Source organism: Trematomus bernacchii, unplaced genomic scaffold (genome assembly GCF_902827165.1).
Source record: "Trematomus bernacchii unplaced genomic scaffold, fTreBer1.1, whole genome shotgun sequence".
NCBI lineage: Eukaryota > Metazoa > Chordata > Actinopteri > Perciformes > Nototheniidae > Trematomus > Trematomus bernacchii.
The window spans coordinates 18,385,700-18,411,814 of record NW_022987739.1 but is presented as its reverse complement, the minus strand read 5'-3'; the positions used below and the strand labels follow the sequence as shown (position 1 = coordinate 18,411,814).

Here is a 26,115-nt window from a genome sequence, read left to right as displayed (position 1 = left end):
GAAACTCCATAATGAAGCATGAGAGAAATTATACTATGGAATAATGAAACTTTAGATTGTATTGTATATTTTACAATGCTAGTATAAAGACTATCTTTTTAACGTTGTATGTGGGATAAGTCACATTGTTAAACATGAAATAATCCTTTTAAAAAATAATATTTAACAAAAAGAGCTCTGAAAATGTCCAAAAGAGCAGGGCTTCCTGTCTTTCATCCGTTCAGATCAGATCAGAGTTTCCGTTACCTGGTAATTGCCGGACTATGACCGGTAAAATATGCTGAAGACTGGCAAATCTAAATCACTCCGGTCAAAATGTCCGGTCAAAATAATTTCCCCTTAGCGCAATTCCGCATCAGTTGCGCCACTTATGTGACAGACAAGAAGAGTCAATACGCTACATGCACAGTCACTTCCTTTCTAATGTCTGACATTTAATGTGGAGAAAGAGATTTATCCTCCTGAAGGGGACATTTTGACCCCTCATGTAAACAAATGCTTAATGCTGCATAATGCTGCGCCATACTTTTGCCGCCACACCCCCTTTGCCAAGCAACGCTTATAGGTGTCCTTTGATACGCAGGCAGTCATATCATTAGCTAGAACTAGCTAGATCTGATCGATATGGTCATAAACGCGAGTGAAGTATAACCGGACGCGCGAGAGAGAGATCAGAGAGCAGATCAGCTGCTGCTGACGGAGACACGCAGCTCTGCATAATCACAGCTCCGCCCGCTGTGACGGACCGGTGAGCGGAGCAAAATACACACTTCAAGTTAGACCTAACACACTTAGCTAGTTTATCTACCTCTGGAACAAGCTAAACTAGTTATAAATATGTTTATTCTTTACTGTCGGATCACTCTACAGTGTAGCAGCCAAATTAATAATATAGAGACGAGCAGGGGACAACGTGTGACTTACTCGAGGGGAATTTGAAGTTAAATGGAATTGGTTGCAAAACCTAATACCACATCTCCGGTGTGGGAATATTTCGGATTTAAGCCAAATCAACGAGGCGAACCTACGGACTTGAATGAGCCGGGCGGGCGGTGTGTCGCATTTGTTTTAAAAAGGTAGCAACAAAAGCTAGCAATACGACCAACCTTAAACTGCATCTGAAACACAACCAGCCCATTCCGTTTTCCCAGCTGGGAGCAAACACGGCAGCTGGAGATGGAGAGCCCCCACCTTCCTGACAGTCTACAATCAAAGATGCATTTGCCCGACAATGAAAACATGTTGGTGTTCCTTGCTCGAAATCTTTGAAATACAGATTTGGATATGGCCTGTTGAGGCATCTGGGTCTTTGTATGGACAGTGGACTGTACACTTGACTGTTGTTTTAAGGAGGTTTCTTTTGCTTGTGAGACAATGTGTGCTCATATTTATTTATTTATTTATATATATATATGAGAGAGAGAGCTCTGTTTTCCAGCCTGAGTCTATTTAATTGATTGTTTTGGTTGTGTGTGATTTAATTAATTTTTTATAATTTAATTTGTTTTTATTTATTATATATAATTTATATATTTGAATATTATTTCACATTTCATTTGAAATGTTGGATGTTCAATAAAAAGTTATGTTTGAAAGGATGTACTTGAGTTATTATTATGTATTATCATTATGTCAGTGGTCTAAAATGGTCTTACAACGGTGCCGACAATATTATCGTTTATCGCAATAATTTCCGGGAAAATGTATCGTCCAACAAAATTAATTATCGTGACAGGCCTAAGTGTGGTGTTAAATACATCACAGAGCGAGCATGTGTTGTTAACATTGTTAAGTGTTGGCTAACTTCCTGTGCTTGCTCGGGCATGATCATAGCTGGATTAGATTAATTTATTTCTGGATATCCAATCATGTGTCTGTCTTTCTCTCTCTCGTCTAACCGGTCTGTCAGGGTGTGTGTGTGAAGCAGCAGCAGAACAACACAAGAGTGTGGATCAGGTTGCTTTGAAACCTGACTAGCTAGCCACAGAGAGGAGTGTTCAGGTGTGTGTATGTGTGTGTTTTCAACAGATAAGTAGTAAATACATTGGGAGTAGACCTCAGTCAAACCCTTGGTTTTGGGAACAGGTTACAGTGGATTAGGATTTCAACACCAATTGAAATCCTTAATAGATTAAACATGACTTTAATGCCCAATTACCCCGACTAGAGGCCATAAAGCCTTTAGCGCTATTAAATCTTGCCTTGTGGGAACAACACATTGCAGGAAATGTTTGCTCTTTTAATGATCAATTATCCTCCATTGGAATACATGTGAGGTGGCCTTTTTTTGTTATTTTGGGATTGCCATATTCAGTGTCAACAAACACATTTGCTTTGGACATATAAAAAGCTCTAAAAAATGTATTTAATAAGTTTGTCTAGGTTGTCTCTTATTGGGGATGTGACAGTTACCTACAACAATGTGTTGCCTATGTCATGTATTTTTGTATTCTTTACTTACCTTAAATATTGCTATGAAAGGCTAGAAATCCAACAAAATTACCATTTTATTTTGCTTTTTCACACATTATTAGCAAGTAGTGTTGTCTTTCAACATTATGAAACACATTGGCCTACATTTTTAGAATTGCTTATTGTTCTTTGTGTATGAAAGACAGACGGAGAGAGACAGTGGGTATGCATGGCTGTGCTGCAGCAACAGCCTGTTTATTGTGGTAAAGGAGGTCAGATGATTGAGTCGGTGTCATCCATTTTTATTATCAACACATGACACACACGTACACTCTGTCTCCCTCAATGCCTTTATCTATACAGTCAGCAAAAAGCTGAATTGACCAACGTCTGACTTGTACATGTCACTGATTTATGATCCGTATTGTTAAGGAGCATTGTTTCCTCCTACACTTGCATGTTGACTTGACCAGCACCGTCCGTGTTATTTGCTATATAGGTACGCCAATGACACCGAGAAACATTAGCTGGGCTCCTCTTGCAGAGATAATCTTCCCACTGTAGTGCTTGTTTTGCGGAACAGAGTCCCACTGTGGCAGGGTTGGGTTAATGTTTGACTGACCCGTCTCTGACTCAAACACAGACACCTGCTGATGGTTTTTGTCTGTGTTCATTCAAAGAGGGCCCTATAGCTAGAAGAAATTGCGCCATAGCCGGAAATAATTAGTTACACGAGCCATCCAAGAAACTGGTAAATGCTTGGATGGTTGCAAATCGTTTTTTTATTGTTTGGTCTGTAAAATGTTGATGTTTAGTGATAAAGACTTTTAAACCATAAGGTTATATACTTGTATTCCTAGTTATGTTTGACCAATAGACTTAAACCCAAAAATATTGAGTTCTCAGTCATTTTGAATGTATGAAACCGCAGCAAATCCTTAATTTCAAGAAGATGAAAGAAGAATGTTTGACATATTTGCTCAAATAGGTCTGTACAACTATAAATAAAATCATTTTAATCAACTCGTATATTAGTTGACTAGTTTTGTCATTGTCGCACAATGTTCTTCTAAAGGTGCAGACCAGAAGATGGACCTTGCTAGCATGTTTCCCTTCTCTGTTTCGGTCCACTTACAAATGTAGAAACATGTACTTGACCATAGTTGACATTTTCAGCCAACATCTGTTACAGCTTTCCAGTTGCCGATCAGTTTCAGTGTTGAAAAGTCTGTATATAAGGTATTTATTAGCAGCTGCAATATTTTCCCCCTTTCTGTTCCTTTTGGGTTTTTAAAAAACCTGGTCTTTTTTGATGTTTTCCCCCTAGCTGCGTGTGCTGGCACACATTGAACACAGGTTGCTTTTAAATCCCCTCCTGGGGGTTTGACTGCATGGTCCAACCATTTAAGAAACTGAAAGCACACATTCCAGTGGCGAGTCTGTCAAAAGAGATTACTGTTATACAAGATGTTCAATTCTGATACAGTTTCTGAGCTTTGTCTTTGTGCTGATACAAAGTATTTCCTCTTTAACATGTGCACAAGGTGTTAGCGAGGTGTAAAACGGTGCACTCTGTTTGGGATAATCACCCAACTGAACAGTAAACAATGCACAGACTGGGAAACAAAAGCTTCATCTATTACATAAGAGGAAGCAACACCCACGTATTCAACTGAACTGATGTAACCAAATATATCGCCTGATTTGACACGCAGAGTAAACCTAGTTGATGCCATCAGTATTCTCCGGGATTCATGAAACTAATTCACAGATCAATGGGGATTGAGTCAAACATGGAGTCACAGGAGTGAAGTAGCTCAGTGACTCGTAGTTGAGTGTGATCCATTAGATTCACTTTACAACTACTATGAATCACATGTTTCCTCAATGGCTTGAGGGTATAGGCAGCTCGGTCTGTGTTGGTGTAGTTCTATTGACATGCGGTAGTTTCTGTCTCAGCAAAGGAACGAAAAGGAAAAAAAGAGAAAATAGATCCAGCCAGGCAGAACTAATAGTGATAAAGGTGTGTGTGTTTAGGGTGTCGATAACACAGCTAATTTAAAACTGAATCAATTTAATTACCAACACTGCTACAAAGATAGGTCATGTTAAGTTGAGGGCCAAAAAGCAACATTTAAAAGCTACAATAGAAGATTCTTTTTTCTGAAAGCAACATGAGACATTGAACTGAGCTACATAGACATTCAGTTAGCGAAGTCTAAATTGCAGTAGCAACATTTTAAAACAATAGCTTAATATTGCCAATGTCCTTTACGTTGTCAGTATTGTCATTTTTATGAAATTGTGATCATCTTTTGCAGATCAAAAAATGCTTAATGGTATCGGGTGCTATGCCTTTCTTTTTTTCTTTTTATTAAAATAAGCCAGATATAAAATGGTAAAAAAATGCCACGCTTTAGATAAAAAGCTGTACAATAATTTAAACCTTTAAGGGCTTTTAATGTGAAATAGCTACATAAAATCTAGATCTCTGCATGTACATTTTAAATGCAATTTAGTTGTTTTTACACCAGAGAACTACAATGAAGGAAGGTGGAGAGCTGCCAATGCTTAAACAGTTAAATCATTCATCAATCTTCCAACACAGAATTAAGCTCCTTACACAACAAGCCGATTTTCGGCGTCGAAAGATGTCGATAGATGTCGGGCCGTCGATGAGCGTCGTGTCGCTACTCAGATTGGTGTGTACTGCACCGTCGTGTCTTTTCGGCCGTGCCGACACCTTCCGCCGCCGATTCGACATGTTGAATCGGTAGGCTGCCGGCCAAAGGCCGTCGGCCAAATAAATCACTCTGATTGGCTGTTCAGCTTAGCGAATCAGTGAATGAGAAGCGAAACGGAAGTGAGGGACCCAAACAAACTATTAAGAAGGCAAATCTGAAATGTCATTTAACTCCAGCTCTCGACACAGGTTCGGGAAAGCCCCATGAGCTTCTCGCTGTAGAGTGAAAATGGAACACACACGCTATTTGTTGTTTGTTTATATCACGCAGTCTGTTCTTCTTTTCTCTGTGTATACGCAGTCTGTCTTCCGGTTGTTGCCTCTTTTGAAGGACACACTACCGACGCCTGCTGGTAAGGAGAGTTATTGCCACTCACGCATGCGCAGTTCGTACGTACAACTTGGCCGTCGGCTGAAGTCTTTGCGGTGTGTGCCAGTTCGAAACATGGCCAAGACGCAGGAGACGTGAGGCGACGCGTCCCGACGGAAGGAGGGTTCTCTATTGAAAGCTCCTTTGGGATCAAAATACAGAAGGCTAATCTTAAATCTAAAACCACTTTCATCACAGAGTTTTTTAAAGCAGTCTAAGAAGCTGGCTGTTCCTCCTGCCTGCAGAGCAGTGACGGAGGTGAAGTCAACAGTGTGCCAGCGCTTCTCTCTGATTTGCCCATAGATGGATATTGGAGACATTTCAACACAATAACCCCTTTTAGCAACAAATCTAAATCTATTCAAATCCCGATGCTCTCAGCAAGGAAACAGCCAGGCTTGTGTGTTTGTAATAAACACAGGTATAAACTACGTGTGCTTACCTCCTGGCACTATGGCCTCCACTCACTCACAGTTCAAACAGTTGCAGGTCAACTCTAGTTTTGTCCAACCAACAGTCCAAACCCCTCCAAATAGTATTTGTTAAAAAATGAGTGAGGTGTATAAAATGTAAAGAAAGGTTTATAGTTTATCAGGGTTAACATTACAATATATGTACACAGTACTGAAAACAAATAGGTTTCCCCTTAGTGTGTATACTGTAGGCAATGGTGCAAACCAATAAGCAGTGCTTTGATCTGTCATGTTTAAACATCTTTGGAAAACGGGAAACAACACCTTTCCCAAAACACAACATGTTATAATTTTTGGATATATATACTATATATACATTTTTTAAAAGTGCTCTATAAATAAATGTATTATGATATTTAGAATGTTGGTTCGAGACATAGCCTTTTATTCATATTACCTACTTTTAACTTGATATCAGTTACCCTGAACAAAAATGTCTACTGTAGCATCTTTAACAACCTGTTATAACATCTATGTCTACTTATGACTAATACACTCTTATTTCAGAATTGCTATTTAATCCAATTTGATTGGTGATGTCCAGACTCGGCCCCAAAAAATGTTTATCAGACAAACATGCAGACCTGTTCTCTTGAGCAATTTCCTACTACTTTCCTCTTGTTTTTATTACTCCCCTCTTTAAATGCCACTCTTCTCCTCCCTCCCTCCCTCCCTCCCTAACACACACACACACACACACACACACACACACACACACACACACACACACACACACACACACACACACACACACACACACACACACACACACACACACACACACACACACACACACACACACACACACACACACACACACACACACACACACACACACACACACACACACACACACTGTACCCTCCTCCCCCATCCCATTCCTGGAAGAGACCTTCTTTTTCTGGTTGTTTTCGAGGGAGATGAACACAGATAAACAACGTACACACACACACACACACTCAGTGCAGACAGAGCCCAGGGGTCTTCAGAGTGATGCCAGTGTTTCAGACAAGTTGACATTTCCCACCCAGTCTCAGCCATGTGTGCACTGGTGTGTGAGTCTGTGTTTGTGTGTGGGTGTGTGTCTGCTCTGGAATGCCGCTGTGTAATTCATCTTTTGTCCTAGCAGCATTTTCTATGCTAATTAGTCTGGCTTCTCCCATGGAATGCACACACAGGCTGTCTAGGTCTCCGATTGGCTCAGGAAAGGGCTGTCTAGCGGCCTGATTGGTGTACAGGCGACTGTGGGATCTACACACAGGGTGTCTTGAGCTCTCCTCCTCTGGGAGCTAAATGACTAATTTATTCTTTCACCCTGAGTTCGGAGCTCATTAAATCAGAGCAGCGGCTTTGTAAGTGAGACTCGCAGCGGAAGTACAACTGTGACCCAATTTTTGGGTTTGAATCCAGGAAGGAAAGAAATATTATTGTTCACCGGTCACAGTAGCTTTTGTCCAATCAGGCTAAAAAACATACAATTGTGTAGTTATCATATCCAAAATGAAAACCCAACCGACACACAGTTAAACGTAAGACAATAACATTTTATTTATAACCCTCAAATTATTTCATTTGAGTCAAAGTTATGATCTAAGCTGGACATTTAACAGTTAATAAATAACCCAGCCAGAGCTTTTTCTTAGACAACATATTATCCATCATATAGTCCCATTTTTCTTACAAAGATACGAATATGCAATAAGCTGTTTAACCGATGCACCAGGCTGGCTGAATCATCACTCTCTCCCAATTTAAATAGCAGTTCCTAAATCTATATACAAACTGTTATTGAAATGTGGGGATTTAGCTACTACAAAAAACATGAAGAGAATTGTGCCATTTATTTGTTAATATTGCATTTAAAAGGAAGTGAGAATTAATTTGTGTACTTTATAACATACTTATACCCATTTTGAAAACAATTATTACAACATTTTCTAGAATGATTTGCAAGTAACAGACATCTCATGTCCTCTTTAAATGAAGCATGCCAAACAATACATGTTGTCTCTAAAGTTCTCTGCTTCTGACATCTCTAGTCTTCTTGTGTTTTCTTATGGAAGAAGTATTTAAATAATCTGCCTGGTGGACAGTTTTGTGATAAGCATGCAGAATAGCTGCCCCATCTGAATATTGGAAATGTATCATTTGAGCTCTCTATAGTAACTGGAACAATAAGGATGAATCCTGCTTCTCTCAATCCAGTACACATTGTACATCAACCCCCTGCACTGCACATCTCTTCCTGTGATTATGTGATGATTATGTGACAGGATGTAGAATTGTTGTTACTGATAACATGGCTATTGGTGCACCTTTGTGTTGCTAGCTGGGATCAGCTGATATGAGTCTGTTGTTTTTTCAGCAGTACTGCTTTTCGAAGGCTCAGCCTAAGGTCTCAGCCTCTCGTTCGCACGAGAAAGTTACCAGTGCGCCAAGTAGGAAGAGGAGAGCACAGGAGACAACCGTTTCATTGCAGACTGTTATGTTTATGGGTGGAGAAATGGTGGTGCATACATTATTTGAGATATATTTCAAACTCGGACTTCATTTTAAGGACATGTCGGCCAAGGGTGTAGAGCTATTTGTTTAAGCACCGGATTGGCAAAACAGGAGAGTCTGTAAACCAGTCTGCCTTGATCTATGAATTCATGTCCGGGACTCTCACAGTATCTGCTGCCCACAGCTGTTTTATAGAAGGAAAACCTCCTTCACTTCATGAAATGGCTGCAACATCAGGAGGCAGCGGGACGTGTAACTCCGCCTCTGAGAAGTGCAGCACCAGCGTGCCGAGAGCTGTGCCTTTTTACGCACCGCCTTCACTGTGTTTACCTTCATCAGAACAGCTAAAGAGCATGGCAGGCTGCTACGTGTTAACCACACACACCTCTACACACATCGAACTGCCCGATTATTCCCCCTATTACTCGTTGTATGAAGGAGATGTCCGGTCACCAAGGTGCATGATGTGTGTGTGCACCAGAACGAACTACACTATCATAATATCTTCTGAAAACAAATGCCAGTGTCTCACACACACACACACACACACACACACTCACTCACTCACTCACTCACTCACTCACTCACTCACTCACTCACTCACTCACTCACTCACTCACACTCACACACACCCTGGCGACCGGACATCTCCTTCATAATGCACCATCTCCTCGTTTTCCCAGCATTCACTGGATTATCCGTAAATCATACAAACAAAACCAAAACGTTGATTTATCTGTTTTCCCGTTTTGGTTTAAAAACTGAATAACGTAGTTTTTTTGGTTTTCCGTTTTTCTGTTTTGCCGAAAAACAAAAAAACGACACCGGTAATATGTTTTGGATGCATATAGTTATAGTATTTGTTCAGGCTGTTACATACAATTAGCCTCTGTTGCTACCTGCTGGTGAGTAAATATTAAAATCAGTTAAAATTGACAACCGGTCCGCGATATTTTTTTGAATGTATCTGCCGGTCCTTGGCACAATGAAGGTTGGGAACCCCTGCCTTAATGGATGTGCCAAAATACAAATCTTGATTTTATTTAAAAGAAAAAAATGACATTGACAAAATATTTGAATGTAGTAAAACAGATTTGGTTATTGGCAACCTGTATTTGCACAAACTAAAACTATCAAAAATATTGGCACCAGGCTTATTTGAAAATGCTGAAAGATTCATTTCTGACTCTTCTTTTTTTTGAGGAACAATTTAGCAACATAGCAATGCTATTGTATCATAAGGAAGTAACAACTGCTAGCTTCATAATGTTAAACTGGAGTGAGAGGTCTGAATGCCAAAGAAAAAAAGACTGAACGGACAGGATTAGTTAAATTGCAGGTGCTGCGTGCAGGCTGTATTCCTACTCTTTGTTTCCTTCAGCTAAGCAAAAACCATCCTCATCATTTCATCTTCCTCCTACCTTTCCTGGGGGCTGAGAGACCCGGAGCACAACGATGCTGTCATTTCCCCAGTGAGCCCGTTTGTGCTCAGCTTGCCACAATGAGCTCATACTCTATTACTTATTCATAGACAGCGTCACACAGGCTGATGCAACCAGACACACAGCCGGCTGAAAGGAGTTGGACAGGCATGTTTGCAGGCCAGGCTTGCAACAGAAGGGCTGCTGAGTATTTTTTGCAGATGCAACTAGACTGGCAGGATGCAAAGGATAAAGACCAAACAAAAAACAGGCATCCAGATACGTTCCTTGCTTCTTGGCTGCATCCTTACGAGCTAAATATTTGTGGTCGAACAGCAACATATGCTTGAAATTGGCTGCTAAACACTTGGCTCTAGTTTTCACCACTGAGATATTTTGCAACTTCTTTCCTGCTGATAGAAACTGGCGTCAGGCCTAGGAGAGACCATTGGCTGCTGTTTACTCTGCCGGTCCATGTTTCACCCCCGACACTGGTTTGTTTTAACATGCTGGGGCCCTTTTGTTCTTCTCAGTGGCTTCATTTTGTCAGCCTTTTCTTTGATTGATGGCTCCTTTTCGACTGCAGGCGTTCTCTTGCTTTCAGTTTTTTTAATCAGAAAAATGTTCTCCAGATCACATTGGAAATATTATCCCAGGCTTTTGTTGGACCTCAATGTACATTGGCTACATACACAGAGGAAACATGAGACAGCTTCATTCATGCAGCCTGACATGTTGCTCTAATTCTATTTGGAAGAAGGTTATTGTGTTCAATTGGTGTGTAAGATATGGTCAATTATTTTACATTGATCCAACAAATTGAACTGTGTATGGATTCAGTGTGTTGCTCAAGGACACTTCAGCAGGGCAAATGCTAGACATGGGATCAAACCCAAAAGTCCCAAGAGTCTTGTCTGTGCACCTTTCAAATGTTACCAATACAAACAGGTTGGTTTCTCAACACACACTCTCCGAAAACACAAGTGACTAAGACACATTGCAACATGGCTGCCCTTCTGTCTTTTGTATTTGAAGAAAATGATAACTGAGCCGACAAGGAGGTCAGCTGTCTCCTATTTCCCATGGCGACCCTTATTTGCTCCAGTCCGGGCCTTGGTTTGTGTTGACACAAAAACAGAAAGATGCAGAGAAGTATAAAGAGTGGTAGGTGGGGCAGCACACTTCACACAGATTGTTGTTACAGAAGAGCCACTTGTGAATCTATATGTGACACAATGCTGACTACGATTTGTTTTAGTGTTGTCATTTCTTGATTGTTTCTGAAAGTGTTGTTGTCTCTTTGTGTGCATTAGTAACATTTAGATCAGTATATGGACTTTTACCTGGAAACTCTTATGTCCAGTCTGGCTGGAGAGTTCAGGGTTAAAAAGCCAAAAAGAACCACCTGAGCCTTTCTTGTTACCACCATTGTGGTGCACTTAAAGAAAGCACTTAAAGGACCCACAAAACACTCCAATGGGAAACAGATAAGACAGTGTGTGTGCTGGGTGTGTAATACAAAAAAATATATATTTGTGTGTGTGCTGGATGCTTCTCTGAATTCATTCAAACAAAGCATCATCCAGGCACTGAACATGTGCTGTCAAATCCTCCCTAAGACTGAGAGAATATGCACATATAAATATTGTAAAATGATTCATCTTAAATTTCTCGCATTATGAAGGTCAAGGCTGCATGGTGGGAAAAGGGTGGAGATTGTTTATTGTGTGTTCAAATAGACATCTGATAACAAAGCTGCTATAATCCCTGTGTATGTGTGTGTTCAAGGGCTGTAAATGATTGTCTTTTTCCACTTGAGCAGAGCCATTGTTGCCAGTCTAACAATCCTGAAGACACACACGCAGTAATGTCTTGTAACTGATACACCATATTGTGATTGGATCATTTTCTCTTGAATTTCATGATGTTTTTACTAGAATTATAATAATAGTTTAACAATTTGATTGATACTTTGCTTGGATTACTGAAGCGAGTCTCTATCAATTCGTAATCCTCATAGTTATAATAGCGTTGGTTTTTGTAATGTTTATAAAGCATGAACTGAATCTGCACATGGATCTTATCATAATTTGTTCTGGATCACTTTTAATCTGGTATGATGTATAAGACGTGTGTGTGTAATATGGTTCCCTGACAAATTGAACACTAACTGCTGAGTCACTGGCAGCAGGACATGTGTGTTTTATTTGTATAAACAGGAACAGGCTTATACAAGCATTCACACTGCTGAGTCATGTAACCCCAAATGTTAACCCTAATGTCGGACAAAAGAACGTTTCTCCATCAACTCGCTTTTTATTTGTATTTATTGTTTTATTACTATCTAATGATTCTTCTCAAATGTGTGTTTTGGTTGCAGAAAATGTTTTAAAAATGTTGTCAATTGTTTTGTAAAAGTACATTTCTCTCCCTTTCTCCTCCCTCCCTTGTTTCTTCTTCAGGACCAGTTTGATAATCTGGACAAACACACCCAGTGGGGCATCGACTTTATTGAACGCTATGCAAAGTTTGTCAAGGAGAGGCTGGACATAGAGCAAACCTATGCCAAGCAGCTAAGGTACACACACACACACACACACGCACACGCACACGCACACGCACGCACACACACACACACGTTTACATGGGCAGATATACCTACATTCACACAAAAGGCGTTTATAGTGCAGCTAAGATAGACTAACTCAATTTTTTCATTTTCTTATACAAAAAAAGCAAGAATCAAGGATCTCTAGTATCCCGTCTGATATTCATATTTTATTGCTTCACATTTTAATATACTTTTCTGTTTAACCAAAATGTAATTGCAGATAAGCTTTGCATTTACCCAAAATAGCTTGCATCACACTTTTACAAAAAACGGTCTATATTATTGTTTATTTATGATGTGCTGTGATCAGTCATCTCAATATTTCATCATTTCAATCCCTATGTAAGATGCATATATGCTCATATTCAGGTTCACATTTGTATTTTGTGCCTCTGACATGTTTACATACTTTAATGTTCAAAAAGCTCTTTATGTTTCTCATACTGCCATACGTGCTGCAGCACCTCTTTTCATCCTCTGTCTGAAACCAGAGCCCAGTCTGCTCTGATTGTTAGATGTTGTGATCGCTCAACTGCTCAGAGATGTCCCACCCCGTAGTCTATCACATACAATGTGTTGGAGCGCTAGCCAATAGAAACACGAGTGTTACATATTGATGTCACTATATAATGCAACTACAGGTAAGGTTAAACCCCAAAAAGCACAATAGGGCCCTTTTTAACATGGCATACTATATGTTGGACCCTGACATGCTAGTGTTCTAGTCAGGATGCCCTGAAGAATTTGAAATACATAATCAGTTACACAATACAGATGCACTCATTTCCAGACGCCATTCATCTGTGAGGCCATTATCCTGAAGTCTGAGCTCTGCAAAAATGTTTGAAATGTTCAAGCATGATTTGTGCAGCCTGTCTTTATATCCAGCATACACATAATACTATAAGATTTAAGAATTTCTTCAAAATATTTCAAGGTTGGTTATATCTTTTATTTAGTTTAATCCTGTCTCATGAGACAATTCAACCAGCACAAACCAAGTAATCCTCATTAAAAACCAGTGGAGTCCCAGTGGTTGATTTCAAAGAGGGGGGAATCCCTTCAGAATACAACACACACACGCACACGCACACGCACACACACACTTCCACTCTGCCGGTCTGAAGTATGATCAAAGATGGAGCTCTGTGTGAGAGGACGTGCACATTTTTACAGAACATGTATTGCAGGAAGACCCCGTTCTTTGTTGCTGAAAATACACACACACACACATTCCTCTGCTCTCTAGTTAAATCACTTTCTGACTGGTGTACTGTCAGAGCCTGAGGGAGTGGACAGGCTGAGGCTCTGATGTTCAAATTCTCGATTCATCTTTAATAAAATACTCAGATCCTGAGTGTGTGTGACTGTGTATGAGAGACTGTGTGTGTGTCTGACTCTTGTCTATTTACCTGTTTACCTACCAGGCTTAAAATATCAGACAGTATTTGTAACTTCCTGTGTCTGCTTCTCTCTCTCCCATCAGGAACTTGGTGAAGAAATACTGTCCTAAACGCTCTAAAGAAGAGGAGCCGAGGTGAGTCAAATTTAGATAATTTGTTTTGTGTATTACTTTTATTCATCATTCCAAAACACCTTTTTATTTTACTGTATTGAACATATGATGTATATAATGTGGCAGATCCACTTAACTGCCATCACTCTGAAACAGTTGTGCCATGTGACTCTTGACACACACTCTTAGTTTTCCTTTCTTGTGTTACCAAATAGTTGTACACCCTCAAGTGATTCCTCAAGCAGCCAATAAAGAACCAATGTTGAGGATGCAGCAAGAACTAAGCATTTTTTATAGAAATGTCAAATTTAGATACATTAACAATTGTATTCCAACACAATATTTTTGTTTGTGGTGAAAAACACATACACAAACTTCAAAAGTTGAGCTTACAAGGGTCTCGCCCAAATGATATGAGGGTAGTGATATGATTCAGAATTATTCTCGATTAAATAAATAGGAAAACAGTCTCTTTCTTCAGTGCCAAACCATTCCTTCAATTTCCCATGCGATTCTCCATTTAATTCACTTAAAGGTCCCATGTCATGGCCATTTCTACTGATCATAATTCCATTGTTGAGGTATACTAAAATAGATTTATATTGTGCAATTTCCCAAAATCACATTGGTTTCTCATACAGCATCTCTGTATAGTATGTGTATTCACTCTCTGCCCCCCCTCCCCTATGAGCCCAGTGGCCGTCTGCGAGACAGCGAGACACAGCGAAACCCAGCCCGAAACCAGCCTGAACACACACACACACACACACCCGCAGCCTGGCTGGGAGTTTGTGTGTGTGCTCACACACCGACTCACAGCTTCGCTGCGTCCCGCCGTCTAAGGGAGGAGAAATCGGCGGAGCTGCAGCTGAGAAAAGATTGAGTGTGTGTGTGAGGAAGTCCGCGGATTGGTCCATTTGGACCAATCCACGGACTTAACGTAACGGCTCCGCGGACGTAACGTAACTGCTCCACGGATTTGTCCATTTGGGCCAATGAGTCCATTTGGGTATGGGCACGTCACTGTACCCAGGAAGAAAACAATGGAAAAAGAGAAATCTCCAACGAGGCGTTCTGGGGCAGCATAGACAGGTCTTTTCTGTGTTAGAGTTTTACTCGCTACAGGGTGTACTTTGAGGGTTTGTGACTTTGCAGACCGTTTACATGCATAAAAAGCTTCATAACACACAAGGGGACGGGTAATAACCGGAAAAGCATGACATGGGACCTTTAATGCTCAAGAGGTACGTACGGGAGATCCATGCAATAATATAACATATCACACTGCATACATACACTACACATATCATGCATTAGATGTTATTAATAAGTAATGATCATTTAGGCTCTGGGTTCTCTTCAGCTCTTAATGGACAGCAGATGCAGATGTCTCTGTGAACAGATGAAAAAGAGGAAGCCTGTTTTTTTTGCAGTGGTAATCACTTGTTTGATGTGTGTCTGTTGTGCAGGTTCACATCATGTCTGTCTTTCTACTCCGTACTGAATGAACTCAACGACTACGCCGGGCAGAGGGAGGTCGTTGCCGAGGAGATGACTCACAAGGTGTACGGAGAGCTGATGAGGTACAGCCAAGACTTCAAAGCTGAGAGGAAGCATGTAAGTTCACTAACAAGTCCATACGTCACTGCACTCTGTATACAATTGCAAAAAAGTTGCAAAAAGAAGTTTATTTTCATTGGCTTTCAGTGTATCCATCCATAATTAAGACCACGTTTCCCAGAGAACCTGCTGCTTTCTGTCATGAAACGGATGTTGCTGTTTGCCCTTTATATCCTGTGTGTCGCCTCATATTCACTTATTTTCTGTTTGGCTTCACTCAAGGGGATACATATGTTGGATGTGATGTTAACCATCTGTCTTTTACTTCTTCCCCCATCTGCTGAGGCCATAGGCCCCAAACATTTGTCATCCATGTGTTTAGGAAGAACAGCGCCCCCTTCTTGTTTAGTGATGATCAGCACCAGATAAATCGATACACTATAAGGCACAGTGCACTTTCTATATTATTGATGTCTTATAATTTACTGACAGTGTGTAATTTTGGTTAATGGCAACTTGCAGAAACACATTTATTTAATATTTGTATAATAATATCATTGGAACTGAGTCAGGATTTTACCCATAACAAGAAATCTGCTTCACACAGAGAAATATTACACAGGTTTTTTATTTTAGTTTTTTTATTGTTTTGAGTTAGATTTTTTTTAAGTAGGTAACATCTCTTCAGAATCAGAATTATTTTGTATTATCAAGTAGGTTTACACATACGACAAATTATCTTTGGTATATGTCATGCATACAAAGATACAGAAGTAAAATATAAACACTACTTTTACAACAGCTATTTAAAAAATGTATTTTAAGACTATTCTAACAAATTCAAGACAATATTTACACAAAATATAATTATGTGAGAAAATGAGTACAGTGAAAAATAATTACTATATACTTTATTCAAAGTGGATAGCTGTGCTGATTTAAAAGAGGTAGTGTGAAGAAGAAATGAGCAACATGTGCAGAATTTATTCTTATGTACAGTTAGTGAATGTTTCATGTTTATCATGGTTATCGAACCCTCCACATATAAAAAATCTATTCAGAGATTTTAAGCAAAACTAGTGGTGGAGGCCATGACACTTATACAGACGAAAATTATACAGAATTGAAATATAAGAAAGAAGGTCATGATACACATTTAGAAATCTGACCTTGAAAACCATAAATCCCAACTCTAGGCCTACTGACCGGCACCGCACAGTAGCTGTTATGATTCCATCCTCAGCACTTGAAAGATTTCTCCTCAGTATTGGCCTATAAGTGAAGCAAATTGTTGGTTTGACAAAAAAGTTCCAAGCCAAGGTCCGCTACAGGCCTCTTCTGCACTCATTACCTCATCATGTGGTCGTCGTCAGCGCATGTCAACACATCCATCTCCATGGCTACTCTGCAAAACTATCTGCCCTCAGGAAAACTTAATGAGTAGACCTTGAGCTGGGATGGTTTTGCCAAATTATGAATATATTTTAATCAGACATGTGGTATACAATGAGAAGTGTCCTAACATTATGCTCTAACGATGAATGGAACATTGTCTTAAAGATGTAATGTGTAACTAATTTGCAGTTAAGTCTGAATTTGTTCTTTCACTGCTTTACTCACTGGACTCTTATAAACTTGGCACTTTTTGTTTCCAGAGGATTGTATTTATGTACGTAACAGTGATACAAAGTCCAGTTATGTTGTGTATGTGCATATGAATGTGTTCTATGAGCTCTATTTATGTGTTTTTTTCCTGTGTTCCTGTGTAAATGTGTCTCGTTTCTGTTTGTGTGTGTATATGAGCAGCATCTACAGGAGGGCAGGAAGGCCCAGCAGCATTTGGATCATTGCTGGAAACAGATGGACAATGTAAGTGGGGAGGGAGGGCTCAAGAAGGGGGGAATGCAGAGAAAAAGTGTTTAGTGTAAATATCCTCTGTTAGGGACAGCCAGCTGGACTCATACTTGTTGCGCAAGGAATGCAAGAAATGCAAACAAAGGTGTACTTTAGGACAAATAGGGGTTGCACTTTTTCCCCGTTTAATTCCGCACATGCCATTATTTAATGAAGACACTAGCACGTCATGTGTGGTAATTGTATGTCATTTATATCAAGATAAGTAATATAGGCTCCCCTGTAATGTTAGTCCCAAATTAGTAGAAATATGAAAACATTCGTTTCTGACTGTGAAAAGACAGCAGTGACCTATTCTTCTTTCTGGCAATCCTCCCAGGACAGGGGCCAGGACAAGGACACACACACACACACACACACACACACACACACACACACACACACACACACACACACACACACACACACACACACACACACACACACACACACACACACACACACACACACCACACACACCACACACACACACACACACACACACACACACACACACACACACACACACACACACACACACACACACACACACACACACACACACACACGCAGGCCTCAGTGTACACCAGCCCATGTGTCACATTTGGCCCTCGACAACGGTCTTTTTGGCTCGTAAAAAGGCAACTGATATTCCATTTCTTCACTTCTTAGGTCATTTTAATGCGTTTGCAAAAAAACGTTTTATTACAATCGGCTCATTACAACATTTATAATTAACCTCCACGACTCCTAAAGTGCTAAAAATCGAATTCCTGCTTATTACATGTATAAAAAATGCATGTCCACTCAGATTTCATAGGTCTGAGTTACTTCACACTGGCACATTTTCAGTGTGTGGTCTGCATGACTTCAATGGTGACTACTTGGTGACTGGACTGTAATGTCTCAGCTATTCTCTGTTTCCTTCACTGCTAATGTGACCCAGATGGGCTGGCAGGAAGTAAACTATCTCCCTGCCTGATTCATCTCCCTCTTGGCTTTTGTTCTGAACACTCTTTTTTTTAATTCACTGAAGACTCTTTGAAAATGTGTCTCTTGATGTATGAACTTTCCTTTTCTGTTTTTGTTTCTCTCTTTTAGAGTAAAAGGAAGTTTGAGAGGGAGTGTAAAGAAGCAGAGAAATCCCAGATTACCTATGATCGGTTAGATAATGACATCAACGCCACTAAATCGGAGGTGGAGAAGGTAAGAAGCTCTGCCTGAACTGCTAAACATAACTTGTTCGACTGAGAACTAACTTCTCCTCTCTTTATTATCACTGAAAACACCAGCATGTTTACTCTCAGTTCATAGCGGGCACAAGGCCAAAGACGGTACATTATTGGACGAGCAGTTCAGTAATACAATCCACATTTCAAGACCAATGACTCCTTTTTACAACCCTTTATACCTAGTATTTTGCTTTTCTCAAAGTTAGTATTGTATAATTTATGCTTTTTAAAGTAAATTATACTCTAGCTCCCTTTTTCCTGCACACTTACTGTATAATTAGACTAGGTGGATTAAGTTTAAGCTTGGAGGAAAATAAACCTTTCCAAATAGAGGTTAAAGCATAGCCCAGTCAGCCTTATTTTCTACATGAGGTACTGTTTCATTACAGTTTTTTACAGAATAACTCTGGAAATAAGGATGATGGATTCAAATGTCAAGTCAAATTTCAAATTAGACAATTACAAATGAGCTTTAGGTGGCTTTATCCTTGCTTAAGAAATACAATATATTAACAGTGGGGTAATATTCTGGATTTGTTCCGTTAAAACCATGTCTCACAATCCTTTAATAGAAGAAAATGCAACATATTTTTCCCTTCGTATCATTATTATGCCTGTCATTTGCTAGCATGGTAATGTTGACCAAACGAGAGGTTGTTGATGCTCCAGCTAACTTGGTTCTCATGTTTAATGTCACGGTTCAGGCCAAAGCCCAGTTCTACCTGCGCACCCACATGGCCGACGAGAGTAAGAACGAGTACGCCGCTCAGCTACAGAACTTCAACGGAGAGCAGTGGAAACATTTCAACAATGCCATACCACACATCTTCAAGGTAAAGCTTCTCGTAGGGATTTCAATTACAGTAATAACCACTTTTTGTAAAACTTAGAATTGAATTCATTTCAGTGAATGGAATTAAGTCGCTGTTCAACAGTATGGGATTTTTCTCTTAAACAACTGGAGTAATAATCTTTTAGATAGTCTTTAAGAGTGGATTGTGATGTAATATATATATGTTTGACCTTTCTTGGATATGATCTTATTTATCTAAAGAGCCCCAGCAAAATAAAACGTTTTAAAATGTTAAGCATAGCAGCTTGTCTCATGTAAGCCATTTCAAATATACTGAGGTATGAATGTTGCCCAGGAAAAGGATCTGCTAACTCTGACAGGATGTTTACTGCTAATAAGCCTGTAGAAGTGTTTCTATGAGCACTTTGTTAATAGTGTTTATTCTATTTCCGCTTCTTCTTACAGAATCTGCAGGACATGGACGAACGTCGGACGGTAAAGCTCGGTGAGACGTACCGGAGCTTCGCCGAGGCGGAGCGCAGAGTCATTCCCATCGTCTCCAAATGTCTAGAAGGGATGGTTTCTGCTGCCAAAGCTGTCGATAGCCGAAAGGTATGTAGCAGAGCGAAGGATGTTAGAAAGGAAGAGAAAAACAGTAAACCCGAACATATTTTTACTTGGTATTTCCTCCCTTTTCCTTTCACACCACTCATATATTTATTTCCTCTCCTCTTCTCAGGATTCAATAATTGTGGTGGAGTCGTTTAAATCGGGCTTCGACCCTCCAGGCGACTTCCCCTTCGAGGACTTCAGTCAGCATCTGAGCAGGTCAGGTTCAGATGGGACCATCAGCAGCACACCCAAAGTAGAGAGAGAACGAGAGGCCCCGGCGCCACGGTCCGACCCTAAACACCCCATGAGCAAAACCAAGAACAAACTGTGGCTGTTTGGGAAGAAACCAAAGGTATGAGGAGTGAGGGGTGTATGTGTTGTTGCCTTTTTAATGTAATGAATCAAGTGCTAAATAATAGATTATAAAAATGACTTTAAAGTAAACACTAATGCTTCAATATTAAGGCCACCACATTATGTCATTGTTGCGTCTCAGCATATATCTCACATAAAAAAATTAAAAAAGCCAAAATAAAAGAATAATTAGGTATTATTATTATTAAGATGTTTCAAATTGAGGAACGCACCTCCATACTAGTGACGTCATTTACCATAGTCCACTGTGTTTCTAAATACAACGCCAAAAGAACAGATCATGAAACAGGGGAAATTGCCTTTGGAAGCAAGTGGGAGTTATTCTCTTGTGGCCTAATTATTTGTTTTAATGTTTTTAGAAACCTTTTCTCAGCATAAGATATAAGACAGAAATAAAAAAACATCCACTTATTACAACTGTGCTTATATAAACACAAGAAAGGGCAACCTCTTCTGGGGAGCTATTAACATTTCTTTATTTTAAATATTTTATTTGCAATACGTTCAAACTTGAACTGTTCTCATACATTATATGTTCTTCAAAGTATGGACACTAACTCATTGTTGGTGTATGATGTACAGAGACATAGAAGTCAAAGATAGTGCCTTAAAGGGGACCTATCATGCAAAATGCACTTTTGTACGTCTTTTATACATGAATATGTGTCCCCGGTGTTCCAGGGAACTCACCAAGTGTCAGAAAACACAACCCTCTCTATTTTCCTCCATACCCAAATCTCTAAAAAAGGGGCTGCAACGGATCTGATAAAAACTGATCCAGATTTGAACACTGTCCTGACGTCAGGATGGTGGCGCTACGGCTATTGGGCCAACTCCACCAATCAGGAGGAGACAGCCACGGCCATTGCCGTTCGAAAACGCTGGAGACGCTGTAGTACATATGCCAGGCCAGTAGATGGTGCTGTTCTCACTGAATCTGCCCAGAGCTAGAAATTGTCAAATTGCACAAAATGAGGCATGGCTAAAATGCATGATCTGTTTGGTATTTTGAAAAAAAAAAAGTATAAATATGCCTTATATAGGTATGGTCCTACACTATATTATTCAAATATAGCATGATAGGTCCACTTTAAGAATTAATATTTTATTTATTTATATTTATTTAACAGTGAGTGAGTTTACTTTTTTTCATTCAGCTGGTTGTCAATTCACTTTTCAGTTGTGTACTTTAAAGATCACCATTTTGTCTTCCTCACAGACTCATTATAATCTGCAGTTAAAATTCCAACCATGCAGCAAAACCTGTTCTTTATCAGTCACTTCCTGAAAACTCATGTGTTATAACTTTCTCTGCTCCTCAGATGTATCTCCAGTCGTAGGTTATTGTCACCTTTCCAATGTTTGTAACCCATTCAAATATATTCTGTGATACACTGCCTGAACCTTGCCCCTCTCATAAAGAGCATGTTGGTTAATCATTAACCGTGCTGTTGGTCTATGCTAGCGTCATCAGCTGGAACATGTGTCATGCATAGGGTGTGTGTTTGTGTATAGTTTAATTGTTTAACTCACTGCTCTTAATTTCACACAAACCCATGATCCCCCCCAGGCCTGGATGATGAGTCAGTCTTCATCAGAGAAAGTCACACACGAGTCATGCTTATGACGGATCTATGACTTGTTGTGAATCCTGTGAATAATATACCGAAAGGCTCTCATGATAAAGAGCGTCGTCCTGACCTCTGGTTTTTTTTCTCTCCTCCTGCTCCCCACCAGTCTCCTTCCTCCTCTCCCCCTTCACCACCTTCGTCCTCTTCCTCCCGTTCCCGGTTCAGCACTGACTTAGTGAGCCACTATCGCTCTGAGATAAAGACTACACCCAGAAAGCCTCAGAATTTGAAAGGCCTGAGAAGAGGGGTGAGACAGGAGGTAGTGTGTTTGATTGACAAGTTGAAGTGATTTATGTTTTCTGAATTTCTTCTGCAGGATGTCGGCAGGTTCTAGAAAATATATAGTGTTCAATTAAACATAAAGAAGCAATCAATGGCTTTAAATATATAATTTAACCTTAAACTTGGTTTAAGATGTAAGACATTTTAACCCTTAAACTGGGTTTAAGGTTTAAATGGCTTTAATTGTAACTTGAAGAAACTGGCAGACACTTCCTCTCCTCTCCTTTCCTTTCTTATTGGCTCTTTTTATTTATTTGTGTATGTTGTAGATCTGGTGTTTGTGAATAGGTATGTGTATATTGGAGGGATTTGGGCATTCTGGTTGCAGTGCTGTGTGGGGAAAACAAGTGTTTTCAACATCAGGTGTGTTGCTCTGATGTTGGCAGTTTGCAGTGGTGTGCTTGTGTGTTTTGGAGTGGCTCCGCTTACAGTGTCAGTGTGCTCTGAAGCAGAGCTTTCTGTTGCAGACAGTTTAACAGAACAGTTGACAAACCTCTTCAGTCAGGACTGTCGTGGATAGCTCTTCCATATGGTCAAATACAATGGCCATCAGAAGAACCAATCTTACCGTTTGTTTGACTACTGACGTGATACCCATCACTCATTGTAATATTATCCCAGTTAGAGAGATGTGTTCCAGATGGAAAAAGGTAGAGGATGTTGATGGGTTTTGTAGGAATTCAGTTACAAATGACCTGTGAAGATTTATTGCAAACAAACACGAGTTACCTTTACATACATTTTCTCCAATTAAAATGTAACACCTATACCCTTGAGGTATATCAATCATAACAAAATAAACACAGTTATTAAAAGACCACATTATAGTGGAACAAATATAAACATGCGGCCTCCCTTCACAAGATAATCTGGTTTTAATAAATGCAGGGAATAAAATCAGAAATGAATAATTGTGTAGTAGCCTATAAATATTCAAAAGTTAATGTGCATTAAACTCTTATTTAATATATATGAACTGTGTAATATACATGAGCTATGTGAAATATTCACACTAACCTCCTGGTGTGCAGTGATTTACTTCTGATATGTGTTCCATCTCTGAAACTGTAGTGATCTGAGCATCTGGCTTTCATGCTGACCCACTGGCTTGATAGTGGCTGCTTTACATACTGACCACTAACCAGCATCCCATGTTGTTTGTCTCTCTTTATTGTAACGGTTAATGCGTCAGTGGTCAGTCAAGATGGTAAGTGTGTGTATAGAGTAGAATGTATCCTCACCATGTAGGACTTTCCTTAGTGCCCAATATATAAACCCAGTAGTGATAGTAAAGTCTCCTCTCCTAGTGAAAATAGATTTACTGCCTTCTGACATATAATATTATAATGCACTTACTAAAGCTTCACCACACCCACTAAAATAGAACTAGAGTTCCCCATTGTAAGTCTATTTACTGTATGGTATTGTCCCCTCCTACTGTATATTATACATGGTAAGTACTGACAAATGGTAAGTACAGATAGGATATTCAGTCAATTCAGAATCACATTTTTTTTTAAAGCAGAACCATAGGGAAAAAACAAATATTCAAATATTAGTTATTATTTAGCCCAAGGTATGGATTAAAAAATAAGATATATCATACATCACCAACCATAGCATCTCTTTAGATGTTTGTTGCATCAGTCAGTTTAAAAGAAAATTGGAGATTAATTCTTTCAGTCGAGCATTTCCAACAGACCTCTTCACACCTCAGAGAAAGTTAATTGACACATTTTTCCTCCAGTCAGGATAAACTCTGAATTGGTAGTTTTGTTTTGTTTTCATCACCAGGCCCCATCTCTGGAGGATTACAGCCACTTGCCGCCCGAGCAGAGGAGGAAGAGGCTGCAGCAGAGGATCGACGAACTCGGAAAAGAGCTCCAGAAAGAGATAGATCAGAGGTTGGCCTTCACCCATAATGCCTTGCCCAGTCCAAATCATCACCACATATGACCAAAAGGGCCTTAACATGCTTCTGCTTACGTTGTTACTCGTGACCTGTGACCTGCTTATTATTATTAGTCCATCACCAACACCGAAGCATGTCTGTCTTTCAGAGATGCCCTGAACAAGATGAAGGATGTGTATGAGAAGAATCCACAGATGGGAGACCCCATCAGCCTGCAGCCCAAAATATCAGAGACTATGTGTAACATAGAGAAGCTGCGCTCAGAAATCCACAAAAACGAGGTAAGAAAGGAAGGTTTAGCTTGAAATAGAGCCAAAAAATACACAACTGTAAAACCCAAGAATAAGAAAGACAGATTACAGGTGAAAGGTTTCAGCTGAGTATTTGTTCAGGTCTTACAGTTGGTCATAATAGACTTGTCATATTGACTGAAACCTTCTCTCTCTCTTTGTTGACAGACTTGGTTATCGGAGGTGGAGGGGAAGCAGAGCTCCAGAGGAGACAGACGACACAGCGCCGACAACCACCATCACACTCCTCAAGGCAGAGAGAGGTACATACTATATACACACTGACAGACAGAGGGAGCAAGAGGATCACATGTTAAGCATTTGGTATTCATTAATGACATGTATAGAGTCAGTGATGTATTTCTTTCATAACATTCATATTAATATTCATTTCAAAGTCATTCAGTTTATTAAGTAGTCTTTATTTCCCACCTTTAACGTTTGCTTGTGTAGTTGGCTGTTTGTGTTCATTATTTACTTTTGAATCATTTCCTCGGAAGTAGTGAACAATGTCATCTGGTACTGATAATAGGGGAAATAAAGGCAAGGTCCAGTTGGTATTCCTCCAATTAAGTAACTGAAATGTACTGCTTGTCTAACCTTAAGAGCATAGTGGGTCAGCTTAACATGTGAACTGTCTGCAATTAAACATTTCTATTCAAAATGAATGAAGAATGGATTAAATAGTTACTTGGGTTTAAAATAAAAAATAATCTCCTTTAATTAGTTCTAAACTAGATAGTTAGTTGCTGACAAATTCCTTGGGCATTATAATCAGTCAGTAAAATGTCAATTTTACCTTTTTTAAATCATAATTCTTGTTAAAACATAAACAATGTCCCAAACAATATGAAGGCAGGAGCTCTGTTATTTTTTTATAGACTCATTAGACCCGCTGGTCAATCTCTAATATTCCTGCTTAGATTTAATTTTCTTCATACGAATAATAATGAGTCTGCTGTTTATATATAATCAAGGAGCAGTGATGTATTTGAATTAATGCAAACGCAACCTCATTCGGCTGCCTTTCTCCCTTCAGTCCTGAGGGCAGTTACACAGACGACACCAGTCAGGAGCATCAGGCGCCTCAGAAGCGCACGACGCCTCCAAAGCCCGGGCAACCCAACCCCGACCCGCACGAGTTTGACGACGAATTTGACGATGACGACCCGCTGCCGGTCATCGGACACTGCAAAGCGCTCTACTCCTTCGATGGTAATGACAAACACCATAAAGTGTTACAAATGTTCTCAGTGTTGTTCTCAAAGGGAAGTGACTCGGCTTTTATTATCTAACCTTAGTGTGTTTAATGCGATTATGTTTTGTCTGACTCTTAGGTCAGAACGAGGGGACACTGGTGATGGCAGACGACGAGGTAATGCTCTTTATTTTTTTTAAGGTTATAAATATATTTGTGGGCAATCCCAAACCAGCATTTAACTGTTCCTATGAACAAGTATTTTTTGTCTTGGATGAACAAACACACT

At 39.7% G+C, this 26,115-nt stretch overlaps 1 protein-coding gene across 3 annotated transcripts in view; it reads left to right on the top strand.

Annotated features, from left to right (window-relative positions):
• fnbp1l (formin binding protein 1-like) overlaps positions 1 to 26,115 on the top strand; it is a 38,920-nt gene that overhangs the window by 11,884 nt on the left and 921 nt on the right. Inside the window, exons 2-15 of one of the 3 annotated variants that reach the window (XM_034146857.1) lie at positions 12,384 to 12,499; positions 14,019 to 14,069; positions 15,518 to 15,665; positions 17,415 to 17,477; positions 18,603 to 18,707; positions 19,438 to 19,566; positions 19,992 to 20,138; positions 20,266 to 20,490; positions 22,251 to 22,391; positions 24,221 to 24,330; positions 24,487 to 24,619; positions 24,797 to 24,891; positions 25,668 to 25,843; positions 25,966 to 26,003. In XM_034146857.1, the coding sequence (XP_034002748.1) occupies positions 12,384 to 12,499; positions 14,019 to 14,069; positions 15,518 to 15,665; positions 17,415 to 17,477; positions 18,603 to 18,707; positions 19,438 to 19,566; positions 19,992 to 20,138; positions 20,266 to 20,490; positions 22,251 to 22,391; positions 24,221 to 24,330; positions 24,487 to 24,619; positions 24,797 to 24,891; positions 25,668 to 25,843; positions 25,966 to 26,003 (1,677 nt within the window). Of the gene's footprint in view, positions 1 to 12,383; positions 12,500 to 14,018; positions 14,070 to 15,517; positions 15,666 to 17,414; positions 17,478 to 18,602; positions 18,708 to 19,437; positions 19,567 to 19,991; positions 20,139 to 20,265; positions 20,491 to 22,250; positions 22,404 to 24,220; positions 24,331 to 24,486; positions 24,620 to 24,796; positions 24,892 to 25,667; positions 25,844 to 25,965; positions 26,004 to 26,115 lie in introns of all 3 variants that reach the window. The other 2 variants (XM_034146856.1, XM_034146858.1) reach the window with 2 other exon arrangements.